The 25,764-nt window shown below is 39.5% G+C and overlaps 1 protein-coding gene across 10 annotated transcripts in view; it reads left to right on the top strand.

Annotated features, from left to right (window-relative positions):
- The window catches only part of p3h4 (prolyl 3-hydroxylase family member 4 (inactive)), a 78,392-nt gene that overhangs the window by 46,842 nt on the left and 5,786 nt on the right, over positions 1-25,764 (top strand). For all 10 annotated transcript variants that reach the window (XM_087294875.1, XM_087294877.1, XM_087294873.1 and 7 more), the window contains 2 exons: positions 10,409-10,554; positions 12,820-12,903. In XM_087294875.1, coding sequence (XP_087151001.1) covers positions 10,409-10,554; positions 12,820-12,903 — 230 coding nt within the window. The remainder of the gene's footprint in view (positions 1-10,408; positions 10,555-12,819; positions 12,904-25,764) is intronic.

Raw genomic sequence — 25,764 nt, 5'->3', positions numbered from 1 at the left:
ATTGTCATGCCAATAAAGCAATTATTGAATTGAATTGAATTGAATTGAATTGAATTGAATTGAATTGAATTGAATTGAATTGAATTGAGAAAGAGGGAGGGGGAAAGGGAGAGGTGAGATGACGAGTCGCGGTCCAAAGTGACCTGCAGTTTGGCAGTATTCCGGTTTCGACTGAATGAGAATGGAGGTGTGGTAAATATGAACTAGAGGTCTGCATTAGAGCTGAAGATTTTTGCCAAAACCCTGCAGGACCTGAAAAATCCAAATCCCTGCATTAAAATCCATTTCTGCAAAGGGGAAACAAATGATGACGGAGAAGTTAAAAAAAGCAAAGCCAGTCTCCAGTTCAGAAGGAACAGTCATTCTAGCCGCCAAGGTATTTCGGTGGTCATTCATACACTGTGTATTACTGTAGAGCGCTAAACCGTAAGCTGACAGGTAAAAAGACGAGGTGACTCGCTACATTAAAACTGCTGTCATGGAAAATTAAATGGAAGTTCCTGGCTGGTAGAAGATGAACAAACAATCCTACTCAAAACTTGCAAAATTAGCCAGATCAGAACTCTGCATCTTGGCCTGTAGCAGCAGCAGTAAAAGGGTGTTCGGTGGTGCTGGACACACCATCCTGAGCGAAGGACTGCGCTAAAGACAGTGGATTCAATAATGTTTCTCCTCAAAAACACGTAGCCTAATCTTGGTGAGTAAAGTGTTTTTAAATTATGAATGAATATTAATTAAACCATATAATCATAATGAAGACATTATAAAGGCTAATGTTGGCATTATTATTTTAATATTTAGCTTCACCGTCGCCCTAAGGCCAGATTGTGAAGAGAAGTGGTGAAACAAATCTTGCACAGACTTTATCTTAATTTTGTTATTGCCAAAATACCCGTTATCGTTTAGAATTTATTTTAATTTGATTTGTTAAGCAAAACTTCTTTTCATTGGTGTGGTGGCCAATTTAAAGGCAAAGTGTATGTACCCAGGCCTATTTAGAGTGCTTAAATGATACAATGTTACGGAGGACTTTTTTAATTTCTTTGTTCCATCTTCCAAGTGGCATATAGTCTACGTTTGTAACAAATAAATTATGTTAAAACATATAAATGACTCATTCTTGGGAAAAAAAGGCGAAAGAGCTTTGGCATGAGCACATTTGTATAATGTCGGGCTGCAAATGGATTTGGGCTTTTAAAAAGATGTCAATCAAAATGTACCTGTTGGCCTCGGGCCCCATCAGGCCTAATTTTTATGGCCCGATTACAGCTCTCTGCATTCCTACAGCTGTACCGCAGGAGCCGAGCAGATTTCTTGAGGTACGGTAATAAATTTCTGAATAAATTGCGGGAGCTGTGTGTGTGTGTGTGTGTGTGTGTGTGTGTGCGTGCGTGCGTGCGTGCGTGCGTGCGTGCGTGCGTGTGTAAAAGACGGAGAGAGAGAGAGCGGTGCTGTGTTTCTCTTCTCTCTCTCTCTAAAGTTTACATAAAAGTTTACATAAAAAGTAACATACATATATATAAAAAAACAGTACACACAGTAAATAGTAGTAATAAAAATATGATATTTATATATAATACTTAAATAAAATATCAACAGTACATTATATTATTCAATACATCACATTAATATACAATATATTATATTATTATTCAACATTAATTATTCATACAAATCAATAGAAAAATAGGTCAGAATAAACTACGTTTTTCGGATAAAACAGTAATAAAAACAATAATAATCAGAATATTTACAATGATTCATTTATAATCATTATAATCATAATCTAGGTGTGTGTGTGCGTGTGTGCGTGCAGGCGCATCACTGATGTTTTTATTGGTCTGCTCTCTCTTTTTGTGACAGGCATTAATGTATTGTGCCGCTAGAAAGACAGTCATATTTTCCCCTAGTAAATATTGAAGCTGTGTTTTATTGTCTAACTCAGTGAATTGTGGGTAAATGCTCTGTAGTTTTGGTGTAGAATGTTTCTCTGATGTGCTGATAGTTTGTGCAGCGGGTCACAAAGTGTTCCTCCATCTCTGCCTGGGCACAGTGTGGGCAGATGCGGCTCTCTCGAGGTTGCCAGTTCTGTTTGTATCTGCTCGTCTCTATAGTCAGATTGTGAGCACTCAGCCTGTTTTTTTGGTCGTTGTTCTTAGTTTACTGTCTTTTACTGCACTCAGATATGTTGCTGCGGTATTATCTCTATTTAGTTCTAACTAACATTGAAGTTTACTTTGTTTTCCGGCTGCTTCATTCCAGTAAAACAGATACTCTTCTTTTCGTGTATTAATTATTTGATTGTGCTAAATTTGATGGATGAGCATGTCCGTGTCCTGATGCTGCCTGCTGTTAGTCATATTCGTGTTGGTTTGTGTTTCAGCTTCAGGACCATCTTTTTTCAATGTCCATTTCTTGGGTTTTGAGGGAAAAAAAAGAGTTTGGGTCACTCATTTTAATGCATTTCCAAAATTTAACGGATTGTTTTTCAATGCGCATGAGTAGAGGATACTGGCCTAATTCTGCCCTGCATGCATTGCTGGGTGTGTTCCTCTGTACCCTAAGACTGCTCCTATAGAACTCTGCATGTAGGCTTTCAACTGGATTTTTATTCCACTTATCAAACTCATGACTGAGAAGAGGACCCCACACTTCACTCCCATATAGAACTATAGGTTTAACCACTGACTGGAAAATTTTGAGCCAGATGCGAATTGGAATTTCTATTTGTGTTAATTTTTTAAGGCGTAAAAGGCCCTTCTTGCTTTCTCTTTTAGAATATTCAGAGCCAAATTTAGTTTTCCATTAGTACTTATTTTCAACCCAAGGTATGTGTAGCTTATGGCAGGTTCAATTTTTGTCATACCAAGGGTGAAGCTGTGTTTTTTTCCCTGGCGTCTGTTTTTTTCTGGAATATTAGGGTTTTAGTTTTCTTTGGGTTAACGGTCGGGGCCCAGGACTGACAGAAGCTGTGCAGGATATCCAGCTGCTGCTGTAGACTCTCTTCTGTTGGCAACAGCAGCACCAGATCATCTGCAAACAGCAGGAAATTCACACTGGAGTCGTATAGTATGTGATCCGGTGTATCTGCTTGTTCTAGGAGCATTGCCAATTGATTGATGTAAATATTAAAGAGGGTCGGTGACAGTGGACAACCCTGTCTCACACCCCGTCCCTGAGTGAAGAATTCTGTTCGCTTATTTCCTATTTTGATTGCGCATTGATTGTTCGAATACATTGTTTTTTTAATGTTGTATGTTTTACCACCGATACCTGAGTTTAGACAGCAGACCTTCATGCCAAATTGAATCAAATGCTTTCTGAAAATCTACAAAGCAAGCAAATATTTTGTTTTTGTTTTGATGGACGTATTTGTCAATCAGAGTCTGAAGGGTGAGGATATTGTCTGATGTTCTGTAAATTGGCAGAAACCCAATCTGACTTTTGCTGAGGACATTGTGCTCTGTAAGAAAGCCTATGAGTCTGGTGTTGATGATGCTGCAGAACAGCTTCCCCAGATTACTACTCACACAGATGCCTCTGTAATTATTTGGGTCTGTTTTGTCTCCATTCTTGAATATGGACGTTATTAATCCTTTATTCCATATGTCAGGGAAATGACCAACACTCCAAATTAAACAGTTTCATTATAGCCAATTGGAATTTGTGATTTATATTTCTAATCATTTTATTAAGGATACCATCTGGACCACTTGCCTTTTTTGTTGGTAGAACTTGTATTTTATCTAATAGCTCTTTTTCTGTAATTAAGTAGTCTAACGGATTTTGATATTTGCCAAATATTTGCTATGTATGGGTTAATTTATTATATATAAGCAATTGTTCTGTACTTATGTTTACTTTACTAAACAGTTTTTCAAAGTGGTTTTTCCAGGTGTCTCCATTTTGTATTGTTAGCTCGTTATTGTTATTTGTTATTGTTGTTATTGTTTGTTATTGACGAGTTCGGATGTGGGAGATTTCTCGCAGTTAACACTCAAACATGGGTGTAAATATATACCTGACGCCCAGGTTTCAGTGGAGGACTGTCTCATCGCTATTAGTTTGGCGATCCGTGGTGCTATCAAATCGGCCTCCCGCATCAATAAGGCAATTGTGTTCTTTCTTAGTGAAAGTCAAATGGTAAATAACCTGATTGAATTGGGGCTGATAATCAAAGACACGTTCGTACCAGTTTTGCCTTTGTCAAGTCCATCCAAGAAAGTTGTTTTATCAAACCTACCTCCGTTTGTAAAAAACAAAAAATTAGACCAAATACTCCAGATGTATGGTGAAATAGTAAGTCCCATCAAAATGATTCCACTTGGATGCAAAAAAACAGATCGAGACAGGCCAGGTGAGGCGAGTGAGGTGCCGGGTGACCTGCCCGAGAAACCGGTGCTAATAGCCTCTAAAGACGGCCTGGAAGGGGCTCCTGAGGAGGTGTTCGGACCGAGTAATGCTGTACCGCAAGCAGAAACGAGCCTGGAACAGATTTGTTTGGAAACAGTGTCTGAGATCGATCTACTTTGTTTTGATAAACAAACAGAAGCGGACAAAACTGAAAGTGAATATTTCATCTCAATACTTGTTATGTGTTATTGTTATTGTTGTTATTGTTTGTTATTGTTAGCTTTTGTGTTGTTAGCTCTCTCTCTCTCTCTCTCTCTTTCTCTCTCTCTCTGCGAGTGGATGCTGGGAGTGTGTGGACAGTTTCGGGTGAGAGTACCTCGCTGTGAGAGTGAAAATTTCTTGTTTCTTTACTATCCCTTACCTTCTGAATTATAGGGCTAGTTTAAAGTTGTTGTTTTTCTTCTCTCCTCTTCTTTTTTGATCCCTGACCTCGGTCAGTGAATGAGGAGGACGAGTTCGGATGTGGGAGATTTCTCGCAGTTAACACTCAAACATGGGTGTAAATATATACCTAACATCCAGGTTTCAGTGGAGGACTGTCTTATCGCTATTAGTTTGGCGATCCGTGGTGCTAATATCAAATCAGCCTCCCGCATCAAAAGGCAATTGTGTTCTTTCTTAGTGAAAGTCAAATGGTAAATAACCTGATTGAATTGGGGCTGATAATCAAAGACACATTCGTACCAGTTTTGCCTTTGTCAAGTCCATCCAAGAAAGTTTTATCAAACGTACCTCCATTTGTAAAAAACAAAAAATTAGACCAAATACTCCAGAAGTATGGTGAAATAGTGAGTCCCATCAAAATGATTCCACTTGGATGCAAAAAAACAGATCAAGAATGGCCAGGTGAGGCGAGTGAGGTGCTGGGTGACCTGCCCGAGAAACCGGTGCTAATAGCCTCTAAAGACGGCCTGGAAGGGGCTCCTGAGGAGGTGTTCGGACCGAGTAATGCTGTACCGCAAGCAGAAACGAGCCTGGAACAGATTTGTTTGGAACCAGTGTCTGAGATCCATCTACTTTGTTTTGATAAACAATCAGAAGCGGACAAAACTGAAAGTGAATATTTCATCTCAACACTTGCGGATTTAAATGCACAAATGGATTGTTCTGACAATGAAGTCGAGGATGATGCAGCATTAATGGAACATAAAGTGATGGATTTACGGCCTACTTCTGGAGGTAAGACTAAACTTTACTCCGTTCAGCAGATTAACAACTTTCTTGACTTTACAAAACCCATAATTGAGTCTTATTTTCCTGATTTAAAACTGTTTCTGCTGTCTGTTACAATGGCAATGTAAAAAACATCTATATATAAACTTGACAAACCTAAAAGATATCGTCTGAGAAAACGTATGGGTAATAATAGAATCTTTTCCCCAGACTAGACAATATACATGGATGAAAGTAAACCGCAACTTGATTTCTGGAGCTAGGTTAGATAGGATTTATGTTCAAAAAAAGTAAAAGAAGCCACTTTTATAAGAGCTGTATTGTTCCTACTGCTTTATCTGATCATCACGTCATATCTAATGATATAACCACTGCAGAGAGCTCTTCTAAGCATGCATATTGGAAATTTAATAGCAGATTATTATTAGATCACAACTTTGTGCACTCTTTCACTTATTTCTGGGAGATCTGGAGACAGAGAGAAAAAAACACAATATAAGTCCCTGAATCAATGGTGGGACATTGGCAAAATTCAAGTCAAACTGTTTTGCCAGCAGTACTCTGGTTATTTTAAAAACTCTCTAGCCAATGAGATGGCACAGCTTGAGCAAGAAATTCTCCAACTTAATTTTGAAGGTGACATTGTTGATTCTGTGGAGACTTTGGAACGTAACAAATTTCTTTTGTGGAATTTGTTGAAAGAAAAAGCTCAAGAAAGGATTGTTCATTCAAGATTTAGTCTTTTAATAGTATGGCTGCCCCTACATCTTTTTTTTTGGCATGGAGAAAAAGGTTGTAGATAAGAAGATTTTAAGCTGTATGAAATGTCCAGATGGAAAAAGGATTATTGATGCTCATGAAATTATTTTACACACTTTGTCCTTTTATGAGGAGTTGTACAGTGCTGAACCATGCAATGAAGAAATGGCTGATGTTCTCCTTCAGGATTTACCACATTTTTCAGATAAAGAGAAATCCATGATGGATAAATTATTGACTTTTGATGAACTCTCTACAGCTGTTCAGGAGATGTCTTCAGGCAAAACTCCAGGACGAGATGAACTTAATGCAGAATTTCGAACAGTTTTGGCCGATTTTTGGAGAAGATTTGTTTGCTGTTTTTATAGAAAGCTTTAAAAGGGGCACACTTCCTATGAGCCTTCGTAGAGCTGTAGTCACTCTTTTGCCAAAAAAAAAGGTGATCTTGAGGACATCAGATGCTGGCGTCCAGTCTCCCAACTAGGGGTTGGTTAAAATATACTTTCAAAGTGTCTCACGCATAGAACTAAACTTAACATTTCCTCAGTAATTCATGCAGATCAGTCATACTGCATTCCAAGAAGGTCTATTTTCGATAACAATTTTTTTTTTGATTTGGTACTTAATTACTTTTGCTAAGTTATCTTGATGTTGGCTTTCTTTCTTTGGACCAAGAGAAAGCTTTTGATCGGTTAGATCATGAATTTCTGTTTAAGTGCCTTAAGGCATTTGGTTTTGGCCCATCTATTATTGCCCTTATAAGACTCTTTTATACGGACATACGCAGTATGCTAATAATTAATGGCACTTTAACAAAACCCTTCAGATTGAGTATCGACATACGGCAGGGGTGTGGCCTCTCAGGAATTCTGTATGCCATTTCAATTGAACCTTTACTGATTGCACTAAGAAATAAGTTGAGTGGTATATCAACAGTTTGCTCATCTACCTTGGAACTAGTAACAACCAAACGTGGTGCTTATGCAGATGATGTGACTGTTATCATTAGATCAACTTAGGATGTTAGGAACCTGAGTACTTCTCTGGTGGTTTATCAAAAATGGGATGAAGAATGGGATGGTATTTTTGAAAAAGTTGTTGGACGGTTGCAAAGGTGGAAATGGATTCTCCCTCAATTATCTTATAGAGGAAGAGTGCTTATCATTAACAACTTGGCAGCTTATGTTGTGGCACCGCTTAAATGTGCTTGAACCACCAAAAGAATTGCTAAAGCGACTACAGAAGATTTTTGTAGATTTTTTTGGGATGGATACCATTAGCTTCCCTCTGCAATCCTTTACTTGCCAGTAAATTAAGGGGGTCAAGGAGTGATTGATTTGGTAGCTAAGGTTAAAGCTATATGTTAAGGCTAAATGCAGTCCAAAACCTACTCTGCTCTGTAGATGCTAGACCTTGGGTGTTTTTTGGTAGGGCTCTGCTCAGGTCTTTTGGTGGTTTTGGCCTTCATAGACATCTGTTTCTATCGTCTTCTTATGATGGAAATTTCTCAACTGATTTAAAATTTTATGCTTCTGTGTTAAGCGTTTGAAAAGGGTTTAAACTGATTAGACATGAAAACAATCATTTTGGTCTTGAAGAACCACTTTTTAATAACTCACTTTTAGAAGTAAATGTTTGCACATACAATACAATTGTTAAATCTTTTATGGAGAAGAAATTAATCAAAATTTCAGACTTGATAAATACTTAAACTAAAACTTGGAAGTCAGAGGTTGACATTTGCAATCAGGCCGGTTTTAGATCTGTTAGGATGGTAAAGCAGCTCATTGGTGGGGTGAAAACAGCTTTTCCCTCTACACTTCTCCTGTTTGCCAATTGTTTTTTATCTGGAGGTCCTTCTAAAGTACCTTTTCCTAAGTTATTTGTGTCTCCCAAGGGCTGTGTTGAAGATGATCGGAAAGAAAAACTTCTGAAATTTAATAACTTACAAGAAATAGATTTTTAGGTGGCAGGAAAGAGAGATCTATATCAGATTTGTATTAAAGTAGCCTATTTTTAACAGATCAAAGACAGAGCTGATACAAAGTAGAGAAGAGTTTTAATTGTCCCTGCTGAACTTCCTCCCTCTTAAAGGCTTTTACTTTTACTTTTAGGTGCTTTTATTCAAAGGTCCTCTGACTAAACAATCAAGGGATTTGCAATGGGAACTATTATATTGTGCATTGCCCACTAATTCTCATACTTCTAAATGTAACCCAAATGTTTCCTCATCAAGCATATTATGTTCTTTGCCAGAATCTGTTGTTCATGCTTTAACTGAGTGTTTCAGATTGGATCCATTATTTACTCTGTTAAAAGTCATACTACTGAACTTAGGTTTTGTTTTTACCAAAACACTCTGTTTTTGGGTGTAAATACTTAAGAATGCACAGGCAAAAGTGTACAGTAGCAAATTTCACAATTGGACAAGCTAAATTAGCCATCTGAAAGTCATGTAGACTAGCTGCTGAGGGGCATAAAGTAAATCTTCTTCAGCTTTTCTTAGCCTTGGTGGAATCCAGAATAAGAATTGAACATAGATTTTTTTAATGACAAAATAATTTACTTGAGTTTAAATGGTTAGTGTCACTTTGTGAGGATGGGCAAATAATATTTAATTGATGATACATTATTAATTTTATGTGTAATTAATTGTTTGTGTGTATGGTTTATTAATAATTTATTTTATTTTTATGTATATATATATTTAGATTTTTTTTTTTTTTTACCTTTTTTTATCTGCTGAACATTGTTCAGTGAGACTTTGTGTGAGGTTTAATGTAAGTTTTGGTTTTAGATGTTTTAATAAAGTGTGTCAGTCTCTTTCTCTCTCTCTCTCTCTCTCTCTCTCTCTCTCTCTCTCTCTCTCTCTCTCTCTGTGTGTGTGTGTGTACGTGTGTGTGTGTGTACGAGTGTGTGTGTGTGTGTGTACGTGCGAATGAGAGAAGTATCCTGTGCAGAAGAATACAAACAAGACAAACAGGTGACCGCGAACCTAAGGTTGCATATAAGGTATTCACTGAATGGTTTACGCACAAGCCAACAGTTTGGTGAAGATGTCTGAGCCTAGTCATATATATATATATATATATATATATATATATATATATATATATATATATATATATATATATATATATTTTTTTTTTTTTTTTAATTTATTTATTTATTTATTTTTTTATTATTACACATAGAAAAATATGGAGGTATGGAGGAGGTTTGACGGTATCAAAATTTGGATACCGTGTAAGCCTACCCTGGCGTGGTCATTAACATAGCTGAATGTTTGGGGGGCATAAAAACACCTCGCATTGGGTCAGAAAAGCCCGATACTCTGATGTAGCCGATGTAGACTGGCCTGAGTAGTGTAGGAGGTTGATGATCCTGGGCTCTGGGAAATGTGTTTATGAGTCAGGTGCTGAGGTGGAATCGTGTCCCAGGCCCCGCAGTTAGGCAGTCAGCTCCATTACCAGGGCAGATAAGCTCTCCACGGTGTGCCTGCCATCTGACAGCTCCTCCTCATTCCAGCCGAGCATAACGCCCTGCATCTCCATGGCGGAGAGAATGGGGGACTTCTCTATAGGCTCCATCAGATGTGGCCAGAATACTCTGTCAGTGCTGGACAGAAAATGCAGAACAGAGGATGACAAAATAATTTATTGTTAAGTTAACTAAGGCAGCTGTTGTTTTCCGGCTGTCACTGGGGGACTGCAGACTGGATTAAAGACAATGGAAAACTTCACCCTTGAAGATGGCTGGAAAGTACAGTGGAGTGAGGAGCAGGATGCAGAGAGAACCGCTGTTGCAGAGCGTGCTCCTATCAGCCTGTGCATGCATAGAGTTTCATGACAGAACTTTGTATTACCATCTATTTTTGAACTTGTAAATGCTATTACCTCTTTGTTTGTTGTATACCTCTTTATTTGATCAATTGTAAATCAAATTGAATAAAAAAACAAGATAAGTGTATTAACGAAGCATATAACACCTCCACTGAAACCACAAAAAGTCTATAATTAAAATGATGACCTAATTAATGTATTTTGTTTGTTTGTCCTTTAAGTAAATGATGTTCGCAATGCAGCATTGTGTGCAGCAACCTATATGCTGTTTGATAGAGATGATCAAGTGATGCAGCAAAACATGGCCTACTACAGATTCTACAGAGAACAGTGGGGACTGCAGGATGAGCATTTTAAACCACGTCCAGTAAGTAGAGATAAACGTACACAAACATTAGCTCATATGGAAATAAGAATTATTAATCAACTAGTTCTAATTAAACAGATATAAACAGACTAGATATATTTGTGAGTGTCTAAATCAGGGGTGGTCGAACTCAGTCCCGGCCCTGTCCTGCAGAGTTAGGCTTCAACTTTTTGCCACACAGGTTTCTAGTACATCTATTAAGAGCTTGATTAGCTTGCTTCCACATTTCATTCAGTTCAGTTCCAGTGCAGCATCGCAATTACTGTATGAGTACGGCACAGGAGAGGATGATATATTACTCTTGCTGTTTACAATAGTTTCCTCATATTACCGTCAAGGATATCCCATTCATGACATTTTTTGCTACTTGAAACAAATGCATTTTGGATCATTACTGTAATCTTATCAATCTATTATTATTGTAAATAATCTTTAAATCTTTTAAAAAGAATGGTACACCTCAACATCATCCAGGTCACCAATTTTCTCCTCGTTCCTGACCGAGGAATTGTTTTATTGTCCCCCCTCGCACCCCTGTGTTCTCCCCTTTGTAGCAACAGAAATCGGCAAAAGGATCAGGTTGACGCTTAAGGGGGGAGGGGAGGATGACAGACCTGCCTGTGTGGTTTCATCATTGCAATGTAAACGATACCCTCACCTCAATCAGTACGTCGATCAGGGTCAGGTAAGGCACATCAAGAGAGGGGAATATAAAGCCATGGTCACACTGTACTTTTTACCACTGCAATTTTCGCATGTCGCTTCATTAGAAAATTCAAGCTTGGTGAACTCTGCCCTTCAAAATCGCATCATGTGATTGTTGAAATTTAAAATATGGAGCAATTGCTTCATCTTGTTGATGACAGAATTTTGCAAGCACAATTTCAAGTATTATTGCAGCTTTAGTCACAACGCTACAAGAAGGTGCACAACCAACAGGAACCAACCAACAGTATCTGAGCTAAAATTACTAAGTACAAGCATGAAAGTGAAAGATTAAAGCAGTGTACTGACGCTTTGACATGTTACCTGATAGATTTAAAAGTCCAAAGAGTTGTTAGATCGAGACAAGATTAATTATCACATTTAACACCTATAGTGAGATGCACTGCATGACTGTGTGTGCATGTTTGCGTGTGTGTGTGCGCATGCATGTATGTATGTGTGTGTGTGTGGTCACATGTTGTGCGTTTTCAGCCCTATAGTGTGGAAGGAGGGCTTTTTAGAAATGTTAGTTAAAACGCTAGTGTTGACGTAAATCATTTTCGTTATAAAATACCATGTAAAAACTAAGATGTATTGGTGTAGACAGGGGTGTGTGTATTTTCTGCAAGCGGGTTGCTGCTGCGACGGGTGCAGGGTGGAGGATCGCGATGGCGATGATCGAGATCGCAATGGAAGATTCGTAGTCTTCCTCTCTCCAGCTACTGATACTCCAGCTACTGGCACTTTACTCCCTACAATGGACTTGCATGAACTGGGACTTTGGCGGTACTATGGACCCTTCCCCTTTACACCCAGCAATTCCTACACCCCCACATTGTAAAAAAACAGCCTTTCGATATTTCACTATGTCTCAGTGTGATTGTTCACCTCCAATAAACACACTTGTCTGAGATTCTAACGGAAACACGTCAGCAGCATTCGTGCATAGAGAATCAATTTGGGGTTGGAGTGGGACCCTGATTAGGTTGTTCTTGTATGTGTGTTTAAGGTTAGAGCTAAACTCTGCAGGACACCAGCCCTCCAGGATGGAGTTTGGGGATCCCTGATCTACGACTATGTACATAGATTGACAAGAGCATTGCAAGTAAACTTAAATAACAAGACAAATTAATAGACAACACAGTAGTGACAAATACCATCCAGGGAATATGCAGGTTAATTCATAGACTGGTGTGTGAATGAATTAATAGAGATATGTCATGTTTTGTAGAAAGTGTGTGTCTTTCTTTTTATGGCCTGTATTAAGGAGATTGGATGCAAACTCAAATCCTAAACCTTATATCTAAAAACTTAATCTGAGTTCAAGTATTGGGGTAGCAAGTATACCACTTATTTTTTAGGAAAGGGGTGCTGTGTGTCCGACCATTCTCAGATGTGTCACCGTTGATAAAAGTTGTGGTTTATATACATTTATAAAAAAAAACATCCTAGTCATTCTGAGATGACCTTATAATAGACATTCATTCTAAAATGTAATGTTTGTTCATGTTGTGTTTCTTTCACTACCGTTTTAACATGTTGGTCTTTGTGTCCACACAGGAAGCTCTTAAATACTACAATCTAATTACCAAACTGAGGGAACTGCTGGAGTTTGCAAATAATTATTTACAGACGGACGATGAGGTAAATTTCATGTTCATCATTAAATAGCAAAGCCAAATCAAATAACCTAAAATTATTTAATTTACATGTATCTGTGTGTGGTGATCTGTGCAATAAGAAAGTGTTATGACCACTTTTTATGAGCACCTAAGTTATTTTTAATGAGAGGCTATATAGCCAGAAAAGTAGGGTACAAATAATGAAGATGACGCTGTAAACTACTTACCCATCTCCGTCAACAAAACACACTAGTCTAAACAGTAAATTCTCTCAGTTAAATACCTATCACCTGGAAGTGAATCACCATAATACAAAATAAGGGCTTTTATACTAGAGATGCTCCTATTGATATGATCCATCTGCATACTTTATTCTTTGTATTGATTATAGGAAGAGCATGTACAACTGCATTTACCTGGGCATGGATAAGCTCTCTGTTTATTTACACTCTTAAAAGAAACGGTTCTATATAGAACCAAAAATGGTTCTATCAAGCGCTTCATATATGGAACCCCAAAAAGGTTCTAAATAGAACCATTTTAAGGGTTCATTAAATAGAACCCCAAATGGTTCTTTCACTCTTAAAAGAAATGGTTCTATATAAAACCAAAAATGGTTCTATCAAGCGCTTCATATATGGAACCCCAAAAAGGTTCTAAATAGAACCATTTTAAGGGTTCATTAAATAGAACCCCAAATGGTTCTTTCACTCTTAAAAGAAATGGTTCTATATAAAACCAGAAATGGTTCTATATAAAACCAAAAATGGTTCTATCAAGCGCTTCATATATGGAACCCCAAAAAGGTTCTAAATAGAACCATTTTAAGGGTTCATTAAATAGAACCCCGATTGGTTCTTTGATTTCAAGTTACATGGTTCTATTTAGAACCATTTGAGGGTTCTTTATTTATTATTGAATTATAGTTATTTATTATTGAATAAAAAATAAAACCAATGCAGAAAATTCTAATTGTTTAAATTTATTTAATTTACTTCACAAAATTATTTTTAAATAATATTTAAAATTGCACCTCTGCGTACTTTGTATAAGATCTACCTCTAAACATTTTACATTTTATTATTTAATTAGTAAACACAATTAACAGCTTAATGGCATTCAACAATCTAATTTTAATTATTTCACTTTTTAATAAACATTTGTTAGCTTGTTTACTGATTGAACAAATACAAAACTTAACTTTCAAACATCTCTAAAATGAAGAAAAATGTATTACAATGCAGATAGAAACAATACACAAACATCCATGTTTATACATAATTTTCAATGAAAGTTATTGGAGAAAGTGCTTAATGGCATACAAAACATCGCTAAATGATTAGACAAAACACTGAGAACAGCCATTCCACAACCTGTAGCATGTCCATGTTTGCCGGCCTCTCTTATAACATAAATAGTTTTGTCCATGGGTGGCACAGTGGCTCACTGGTTAGAACTGTCACCACAGCAAGAGGGTCACTGGTTCAATGCCGGACTGGGTCAGTTGGTGTTTCTGTGTGAAGTTTGCAAGTTCTCCCAGTGTTTGTGTGGGTTTCCTCTGGGTGCTCCGGTTGCCCCCACAGTCCAGAGGCATGCGTATGGTATTGGTGAATTGGCCATAGTGAGTGAATGTGTGCAGGTGTATGAGAGAGTATATGGGTGTTTCCCAGTGCTGGGTTGCGGCTGGAAAGTGAAGAGTAATTCTGTGTAATTCTGTGAAATTCTGTGTAGTGTAGTTACCTTCTGTGGTTTCCTCTGCTGGTCCAATGAGACTAGCATAGAGCACTTCCTTCTTTCCTTCCCTTCTTTTGGGCCATTTCTTTTAAATATATTTCTTAAGTCCTTATAGGCAGCATCCTAAATAAAAACATTTTGTTTACTTTGTGTAAGTTTCCAAGTGACACATTTTTTAGCAATACAAGTACTTTAAAGTCATCAAAATACAGTGTAGACAGCTGGAATATATTTTCTATTTAATCTGCATTTCATTTGTTACAGAATTTAATGAAATTGACAATTCTGAGTGACAATATTCAGTATGTACATTAAATAAAACAATAAAATTAGAATAAGAACAAAACAAAATAACTGTATATCAAATAACATACATTATATTTGGCAGATACTTTTATCCAAAGGGACTTAGATTGTGTTTAATCTATACATTTATTTATATGTGGGACCTGGAACACATTTGGTATCACTAATGCATTGCTTTACCAAATGAGCTTTAAAATGTCATATACACAGATTTTTCATATCTATTTGGCACACAATGTAACAGTGTTTGGTTACTCACAAGCTGTGGCACTCCAAGAAGAAGAAACTGCTCCATTAGTTTTGCAGACCCCTCCATAATCTGTACTCTGGAAAATAGTGTTTCACTTGGTTCTTGACTTATTCGTAAATGGTGTCGCATTCTAGGTCCATCACAATCTAAGGTAGGAAGACAGCATTTGTGGAGTGTGTAAATATGAATTTAAATCACAGAATTAATCTTGACATAAAATGTATTAAAATTAACTTGCCATGTGTTAAGTCCCTTAGAGTCCAGTTCACTTCCTTTTGATCCCATCATTATGAGCTCACCACTGAAATCCTTTCATTTTTAAATTTATTTTGAAGACATTGCAACAAGGTATCCTGTATGCAAATTTACACCTTTCAATACATATGCAACGACCTTAATATTCTCACTGTATTAAAACAGCAGCAATAAGTAATAGAATATTTTTGTGACAAATATATTATTTCAGTACACAACAACCAACAAGTCTGAATTATGCATGTTATAAAATACAATACTTTACCAGGTGTGCTTGAAGATGATGTCAAACAATTATGGATGTGACACATGTTTTTCTTTAGGCTGGGATCCTTTTTCTTCAAAGTTACTTGTGTCCTGCAGACCAAAGTTGGGAACTTAATATGGGTCCCATGACACTTTGCTGTAATGATAAATACAATCTTGAAGTCTTTTATAATATTTATTTCATTTTACTGACCACAATTCAGTTTGTATGGATTTTAAAACAATGATACATACCAAGCACAAGTTTTATGATGCAGTTCAGTTTCCAGGCTGTTTGAAGAAAAATAAAATATACATTAAAAAAAATAATTTTTTGAAACTTATTCAGCACAATATATATATATATATATATTATATATATTATTCAATGCTATCAGTGGATTTTAATACACAAATGGACTTTTCGTTTCAGAAAGCCAATCATCTGAAAGAGCATATAACGGGCCAATGAAATGCCAAATGAGTTGGCAGTGTAAGCTTGCGCACGTGTGCCTTATTGCCAATTAGCTCCGCATATAAGTACAGAGAAAGCAAGGAATGCCATCCTTTTCGCTTCAGAGACTTTTACAGCCTTCTGAGAGAGTCGATGAGGGTTCCTCCTGTTGTAATCCAGCGATTTGAGCGAACGAGAGTGGTCTCCCGGTCCAAAGTGGGAACACGCGGCGGCAAATGGTCGAGCTGGGATTCTCCCTTGCCAGGCATTTTTTGGGTCTGGTAGCGGGCACTCGGGCAGATCTGAGGTTTTCATCGAGAGATAAACCGTCGCCTACGGGCCCGCGATCCCGCTCCTCAAAGCGTTCCATCCAAGCTTCGGGCGGACCGACTAGATGGGTGCTACATAGAGGACCAGAGGGCAAAGCCTCTCGTCCCCTTCTTCCTGGAGGTGCACAGTAGGCTAACGCAGGGCACCTCTTGGAGGGCACCTGTCTCTGCCCGCGCTGCGTGTTCCTCCGCCCTCACGGTGGAGCGGCCATGGGGTATGAAGCAATTCCTCCGGTCGAGCGCGCCATTGCCGTCAATCTTTGTCCGCGTGGCGCCTCTTCTTGGCAGGGTCCGCCTCGTGTCCCGTCCAAAGTCTGTAAGTTATCTGCCTCCCTCGGAGCTAGAGCTTACAAGGCTGCGGGCCAGGCTGCTTTCACCTTGCACGCGATGGCCAACTACCAGCATTACCAAGCGCAGGCGCTGGCCGAGCTGCCGAGGGTGGGTCCAACCCGGGCTTGTTACATGAGCTTCAAACCGCAACCGACTATGCTCTTCGGACCACTAAGTCCGCTGCGTGTGCGTTGGGAGGGACAATGTCCACATTAGTGGTCCAGGAACGCCACCTCTGGCTAAACCTGGCTTTTATGTACCAAGTCGACAAAGTTCGCTTTCTTGACTCCCCCATATGCCAGGCTGGCCTGTTCGGCGACACCGTCGGTGAATTCACCCAGGAGTTCAAGGTGGAGTTTGGGTGCAGAGTGAGAGCGAATCTCTCGCCTCCAGCTCCTCCGCGGGACCCTCGCGCTTCCCGGATCAGCACACCCACTCCGCGCTGCCCCACTGCTGGTACATCAGCGATTGTAGCAATGAGTCCATTAGTGAGAGCTCTGCCTGCCTGGTTAGCACGGCCAGCCCTTCGCGGTGGCTCATACGCACAATCAGACTGGGCTATGCGATTCAGTTCGCGAAACGGCCCCCCAAGTTTATGGGTGTGTATTTCACCAGGGTCAGCCCCCTGTCTTGCGAGAGGAGATTGCTGTCCTACTGGCGAAGGATGCAATCGAGCCGGTCCCTCCAGCTGAGATGGAGAGCGGGTTTTACAGCCTGTACTTCATCGTACCCAAAAAGAGCGGTGGGTCACGGCCAATCCCAGATCTGCACGTTTCGAACCGCTGTCTGCACAAGCTGCCGTTCAGACTGCTCACACAGAAGCGCATCCCTTGGTGCGTTCGTCCTAGGGATTGGTTTGCAGCAATAGACCTGAATGACGCGTATTTCCATGTCTCCATTCTTCCTCGCCACCGTCAGTTTCTGCAGTTTGCCTTCGAAGGTCGAGCTTGGCAATACAAAGTCCTCCCCTTCAGGCACTCTCTGTCTCCGCCTCCACCTGTTGGGGTTTCAGGTCAAGAGAGAAAAGAGCCAACTCGCCCCGGGCAGAGGATCACTTTTCTCGGGTTGGAGCTCGACTCGGTCACCATGACAGCGCGCCTCTCCGGGGAACGCGCTCAGCTGATGCTGAACTGTCTGAGAAAACTCGACAGTAAAATATTGGTCCCACTGAAATTTTTTCAGAGGCTCCTGGGGCATATGCCATCCGCTGATATGGGCACAATTCGGGAAAGCCCAGATCGATCTGTTTGCTTCCCCTGAGAACGCTCATTGCTAGTTGTCTTTTTTCCTGACTGAGGGCTCTCTCGGCACGGATGCACTGGCCCACAGCTGGCCTTGGGGCATGCGCAAATAAGCATTTCCCTTGTGAGCCTGCTCACGGAGTTACTGTGCAAGGTCATGGAGAACAAGGAACAGGTTCTGCTGGTTGCGCCCCTTTGGCCCAACTGGACCTGGATGTCAGAGCTCTCCCCCATCACGATGCCCCTTCCCTGCCAGATCCCTTTGAGAGAGGACCTACTCTCTCAGGGACAGGGCACCATCTGGCACCCTCGCCCCGATATTTGAAACCTTAGATGCGAGGAAGACTTAAGTAACCTACCGATTGAGGTGGTTAATGCCATCACTCAGGCTAGAGCCCCCTTCCACAAGGTGTGCCTATGCCCTGAAGTGGAGTCTATTTACTGAATGGTGCGTCTTCAGGAGAAGCTGGAGAGCAGGCTGTTGCCCTCCACACTCAAGGTTTACGTGGCTGCCATCTTCACTCATCATGAAGCTCGTGAGAACGAGAGCGAGATCCCAAGAGGGCATGAGAGGGGGGCCTTCTCACGAGCCTGCATACAGATCCCTTTGAGCCACTTGACTCAGTATCTTTAAGATTTCTGTCCCTGAAGACAGCTCTGCTGGTTGCGTTGGCAACTATTAAGAGGGTCGGGGACTTGGAGGTGTTTTCAGTCGGTGACTTGTGCCTGGAATTCGGGCCGGATTACTCTCACATTACCCTGGGACCCCGCCCGGTATATGTGCCCAAAGTTCCTACCACACTGTTTAGAGACCAGGTAGTTTGCTTGCAAGTGCTGCCCCCGGAGGAGGCAGACCCAGCCCTTTTCTTACTTTGTCCAGTTCGAGCTTACATATTTATCTGGACCGCACTCAGAGCTTTAGATGGGACTGCACGCTTTCCCAATGTACTGTCGTATTTTCCGAGAATTATCTAGACGCTTGTGACTCCCAAAAAATATATCTAAATCTGTAAAACTTCTTTTGAAATGGGATAAGTAAGGGCCAGGGATCACATTTGAAGACCGCGCCTCTCTTTCATGCAGGAGCACTCACAGTATTCCTGGCTATCCTCTCATCGGAGGCAAAGGTAAGGTGCAGTCATTATGGCGTTTTCCAGACATTTCCCCAATCGTGGATTAAATGAATGCACTGATTGCATTGAAGTTCCCCATCCGAAGGAGAACGCTCTGGTTACTAAAGTAACCCTCGTTCCCCGAGGAGGGGAACGGAAATGCTATATAGCATGGCCATAATGATTGTTCCATAGCTGTAAGTGTCAGTCTCTTCAGCTTAAAAGGATGGCGTTTCCTTGCTTTCCCTGTGCTTATATGCGGAGCTAATTGGCAATAAGGCACACGTGCGGAAGCTTATGCTGCCAACTCATTTGGCATTTAATTGGCCCGTTATATACTCTTTCAGACGATTGGCTTTCTGAAACAAAATCCCCATTCGTGGATTAAAATCCACTGATAGCATTTCCGTTTCCCTCCTCGGGAAACGAGGGTTACTTTAGTAACCAGAGCATTCTTATTGCCTTACAAAAATATTTATCAAAACCAAATTTTGCAATATTGTGTCTAACTGAATCAAAAGCTTTATAAAAATCTAGAAAAAGAATGAAACTATTATGTTCCACAAGCTCATTATAGTCCAATAAATCTTAAACTAGCCTGATGTTTTTCATCATGTGTTGCCCCCTTATAAATGCTGATTGAGTCCCATCTATAATTGTATCTAAACTATTTTTAATTCTTTTGACAAATATTGTGGCAAAAATTTTATCACTGTTAAGGAGTGTAATTGGTCGCCAATTGCCCAAATTGTTAAAGTCTTGCCTAGGTTTAGGATTTAGTGTGATGACACCTTGTGTCAACATAGGAGGTAAAGTATCTTTTTCAATACTTTCTCTAAAAAGATTAGTTAAAAATTGTTTAAAATCATCAGCAAGTAATTTCTACAGCTCTGCTGTAAATCCATCACACCCAGCGACTTTATTATTTTTCAAACTTTTAATTGCACTTTGTATTTCTTCCGAAGTAATATTACCATCACAAAAAATCCGACAGAGTCAGATATAATCTTTAAATAATCAATTGAGTCCATAAATGAGGAGGAGGTATCCTTTGATCATCTTGATTTATAAAGGTTTTTTTTAAAGCTAGCACTAAATTCTGCTATTTCCTTAGGATCTTTGATAATTTTCTATTAATACATAGTTGTTCAATTGTTGAAAAGGAATAGTTTCGCTTTTCCAGTCTAAAAAAATATGCAGTTAAGTTCTCCCTCTTCAAGCCATTTCTTCCTAGATCTTATAAAAGCACCTCTAGCCTTTAATAAGTATAAATCATCTAGTTTTGTTTATAAAGCTACCATTTCAGATTTTTCTTCTATTGACATGCCATTAAAAGTTAAGTTTTAGATAAAGTACTGATCAGGCTATCTTCAAGAATCTTTATTTTTTTAGCTAAATCAGCTACAACTTTTCTTAAATAAACACCATTTTCAAACTTGAGAAGCTCCCAATTTGTACAAAATGAACTTTGAGTTGTGGCTGTTTTGCAATATTTAGCAATTAACTCTAATTGCTAAATAAATCAAATTTAATTTTATCCTTTACATCATCTGATCCTAGTAACAAGCTGTTTAATTTCCACAAAGAGGCTGTCTTATGATCTGTTTTGTAATCTGCCTTTAACAGTGTTGTAGTTTGTTGAATTAGAAAATGGAGACAGTTATCAGGAACAATAGGCTTTTTTTATTTTAGCCCTTTACGTGCTCGGCTGCTCATAACATAAGTAACTTGTACCACAACCCGGATAGGGAAACTGTGTGTTCATCCGGGCACCGGAAAGACCATATATGAACATAGCAGTTATCTACAGGTGTATTGAGTTTTGTGATCAGTCAAAGGTGTACATTGAATGCTAGTATGTAGATCAAAATTAGTCATATCCTTTGAGATTAGCCAAAAGTCAATTCGGAATTGACTTGAGCCACTTTTGTTGGACAGGTACTGTATACTCCACATTATTAGGAAATCTCTGTAGCCAAATGTCTACCAACTCAAATTTGTCTCTTAGGTCTAACGCCTCATTCAAACGAGGCTTCAGCATCAACGCTTGACAGAGGGCGTGTCTGAAGTTGGCACTGACGTGATCGTCATGGCAGCGTCAGCCAATGAAATTAGTCAGCAATAGGCCACTGTCTGAGCTGGTGTATTTGCATAATGCGATCTAATTGGTTGAGGCTTGAAAAGTTGAGCAAGTCCCAACTTTTGGGACTGAAGAGGCATCGAGTTGCAGTTTGGCAACACCTGACGTCACCTATACAAAGTGAATGGGAAGTGTTGACGCTGATGCCTCGTGTGGGGCATAATAGTGTTGGACTTGAACAAGCTGCGCTTTTTGGAGGATATCTGTCTAATAAATTGTTAATAGATACATGAAAATCTCCACCTAAAATGATAAATGCCTTAGGGAATTTGTTTAACCAACATTTAAGCTTTTCATCTAATTTATCAACAAAATTTTTTTTTATCATCTGTTGAAGTATTGTATCCATATATATTTCCAAGAATTAGTTTGTTGGTTAAGTGAAATCACTAATACAAGAAAGTGACCCAAGCTATCTGAATCTTACCCTTATCTTCCCCCTCCAAATTTATTTAAGATGCTTATACCAGTTGAGTGTTCTGTGCCATGTGAACACCAAATATCATTACCCCACTGAGATTTCCACCATCTGTAATCATCATTAGTAGAATGGCATTTGTGAATCAAACAAAAATCTGAATTGTGCTATTTAGCATATAAAAAAGGGCTTTCCTTTTGACACTGTCCCTGAGGCCCCTAGTGTTAAAGAGTCCATATTATGGGTTTTTGAAAATGCCCTTCCATGTAGTGTGTAACACAGCTCTAAGTGACGTGAAATATCCAGCTAAGGCTTAAATCTGTAAGTGTTAAGTGTTTAAAACTGTTGTTTCATCTATAAAAGAGTCGACTCTAGTGTGTGTGTGTGTGTGTGTGTGTGTGTGTGTGTGTGTGTGTGTGTGTGTGTGTGTGTGTGTGTGTGTGGAGAGAGCAGAGTATGACAAGCTAAGAGATCTCCTCGCCAGTTCTTGGAGTTTTTGCTCAATAAAATAGTTAGTTGTTGGTATTTTCAAGTCCATCGCCTGTATTTACGTTCACCCACTTGCAGCCAAAATCCACGCCTTACACTATGAAGCGTATATGCACTGTGACTACTTTTATATTGTTGATTAGCTGCTGGGCATTTCACTCTGTCTCACGTTGGAGGCAGTTAGTATCAACCAATCACAACAGACTGTCATCGGTCCAATCAGCGTAGATTAGCTTTGCGCTAAGGAGGGATTTGGGAACAATTGAATCACTGAACAATTCATATGGGAGTCGCTGGAATAATTAGGTAAAAATAAATGCAGATTACACGATAATGAAAGTGTTTTTTGACCTTGCGTGCATATTAGACTGTTGTTGGAGACCCTTACCACCAAAATATGACCCCATTTCATGTATAATATGGGCTCTTTAAAGGGTCACGAAACACCAAAACACATTTTTTGAGCTGTTGACAGTTGTATATGTGTCTCACACTGCTAAAAACACTATTAGGACACCTATAGTTCACTTAAAAGTGTAAATTGGTTGTTTTTGCGTTATTTCAAGCAAATTCGTACTTCCGGTTTGAAACTAATTTTTGAAACTGTGTCACAGCTATGAGATAATAGCATGTATTCCAGCGTGCAGACTAGACGTCTGTGCCAGAATGTGTCTTATTACGTCTTACAGTGTGTTGCATTAATGCATGAGTAAGGCTTGGTTCAAACCAATCAGCGCGCTCTATTGTGCAACTTTAATTACAATTTAAATTTAATTACTTTAAAAACATTAATTTTCTTTACTGTCACAGTGTTTAGACGACAGAGACACCACGTTGTGTTGGCAAAACAAGCGTGAAGTGTTGCTTATATAGTTTGCTGCAGTTAAGTTTTGTTTTCATTTTCTCTCTGTGAGAGCGCAGCTGGAGTCATGTGTGGTTTAACAGTGTACGCAACGCTCGGCATCAATAACTTACGTGTCTAAGGTGGCACATTGTTTACCTGAGAGCTGTTCTCATCTGCAAACGCTGAGATCCGTATTCGCTTGCCGTCTCCTTTTAATAAAGATGCGGCTCTAGTTGCTGCTGATTGTCCTGTCTCTACAGATTTGGTAAGTGAGCGACCAGTGCTCTTTGTTTATTCAGTTTGTTCGTATTGAACAAACTATTACACCGAGTGTAAACATGTTAACACCACAACCAAACTTTAACCTCGTGTAGGATTTTCACCGCATTTTGTGACCGGAATAAACGCACGCGGCTTTCTGACGCTACCTGCCGTGTGCATCTAAGTTTCTGGGAAATGCTGAGGGTTTTTTTTCTCTCATTCGCCGTGCGGTATCAAACATTGCATTAAAAATACATGATTAGAGCAGTTCCTCGAATCAAATATCTTGTTTGTCGCGAGGGACATGAATGAATTCCCTGAATGAAAGAGCCAAACTGCAGTTAAAGTCCACCATTTAATAATTTGGCAAATAATTCGACTACAGATGTCCATGTAAACACCATCACTTTCTCCCCTGTGTGTGTGTGTTTTGACTCTAAATGTCAGTGCGTGCCCAAATAGACACTCCCACACCATGCCTCTTTTCTTTATCCAACACTCCCCCCTAAACAGAGCTGGACACGCCCACTTTTCTGACTTTTTCCAAAGTCGAGGTGTGAAAACACCCTGCTGAAATGAGGGGGTTTCATGGCCCTTTAAAAGATATTAATGACAATGACATTAAACAGGACCAACAACAAGAAACAGAAAACAAAAAAACAAAAAAAGAAAATCTACTCATTCATGTTACTTGTATCAAAGACAGGCAACCAATGACAAATACCAACACAGGAATAATCTACAAGTAAAAAAAGAGTAATCTACAAGTTCAGTGAATAACTAATACTGTTATTGTGGTTAAATTTCCACTTAGAAGTCTTGAAAAGCTGCTACATCTTTAGTGGTCAGTCTTTTACCATCAATCACAGCAAAAGGACCGTGAAAGCCAGCTCTCTTTCTCTCTTGCCTCGCTTTTTCTACCATCGGCCACAGGAGAGACCTTGCATCCTTATCTTGCTGGAAAGATCCTCGAAGATGTTTATTTTATTTTCCCCTAGATAGTTTAACGTTTTGGCATCATTCTAAACTTTGTGCCGTTGTGATCACAATGAAAACAGGACTATGATGCGGCGAGAGGATTTTTCTGCAGCAGATCTCGGTCCCAAACGGTGTGCGATGTCCACTCCGATGGGCAGGTCTGCAGCGATAATTGGGGAAACCTGCTTGAAGAGGTCAATGATCATCTGCTTTACATTCTTTCGTTTTTTTTCTGGAATGCCATTAACATGAATTTCACCTTCTCTTGTATGCGTTCAAATTATTACACCTCTCACAAAGTTTGTCATTGACCGTCTCTAGTTTTTAAATTTTCCTTTCAAATGCTTTGGACTTTTCGTTCAGGCACTTTACCTCTTCACCTTTGAACTCGAGGGAGTTGATTATCTGTTTAATAGAGTTTGAGTTTTTAAGTTTTTTCAAACCCATGAATTTGGCGCAAATTCTCTTCGTACATGCCTTCCATCCTCTGCAAGAATCTCATTAGCATTGCATCACTCACCGTGGGACTGTCAGAGCTTGGTTTACTTTTGGCAGGATTTGGTTTGGGTGTTTCGAGTAAAGTCACAAATTGCCCAGACTGTGTATCCATTTCAGAAACTAGATTTCTCCTTGCATAGTTGTGTATTGCGATTATAGTTTCTTCTTTTTCGTCCATAGTCTGTGCAGCAGTTTTAGCAAACATGTTTAAGTTAGCAAATAGCTATCAAAAGTACTCATCTCTCAAACTCGGCATACAAGGAAGGTAACAAAGAAAATAAACAAATAAAGCGATGGCTGTTTAGCTCATAACTTTTGCAACATCTTTTAGTTAGTCCCTGAACATGAACTTATTCCCGGGTCTAAGTACATTTTTCAAGAGCTACAGCAAAAGCAACATGCTACGAAGCCGAAAATAAAAATCTGACAGCACGGAAGCGCGTGAAATTACTCAAAGTAATGGAATTTATTACACTTGACGACCAGCCATTCTCCGTAGTGGAAAACACTGGATCTCAGTGACTGGTAAGACGTCTGCTTACCGGAGATATACAGCCATGTGGCAGATCACATTCACAAGCTGCTTCATAACGACTCCGTGATGAGCTTTACCACAGATATTTGGTCTTCAGATGTAAGCCCTAGTAGTATGCTTAGTCTTACTGCGCAGTGAATTGATTCTGATTTTAACCTTAACAAAGTCTGGCTTCATTACAAGAATTTACTTTACACTGCGGTGGCAATCTCTCAAGCCTTCACTGACATGTTAGAAAAATAAAAAATTGACAGACTAAGAGTGCACACAGTGGTACGCGACAATGCGAGGAACATGGCTAAAGCCATAATGGACAGTGAGATTGAGTTTGCCCTGTATGGCGCATTTCCTTCCAGTTGGTTGTCAACGAAGGCATTTTAAGCCAGAGAAGTGTGACAGAATTGGTTTGCATGTGCAGAAGGATTGTAGGTCATTTTAAGCACTCGCAGCTTGCTTCTTCACG

This window comes from Danio rerio, chromosome 19 (genome assembly GCF_052040795.2).
Source record: "Danio rerio strain M-AB ecotype USA chromosome 19, GRCz13ab, whole genome shotgun sequence".
NCBI lineage: Eukaryota > Metazoa > Chordata > Actinopteri > Cypriniformes > Danionidae > Danio > Danio rerio.
Note: the sequence above shows the minus strand (reverse complement) of the source record. Positions and strands in the feature narration are given on the sequence as shown.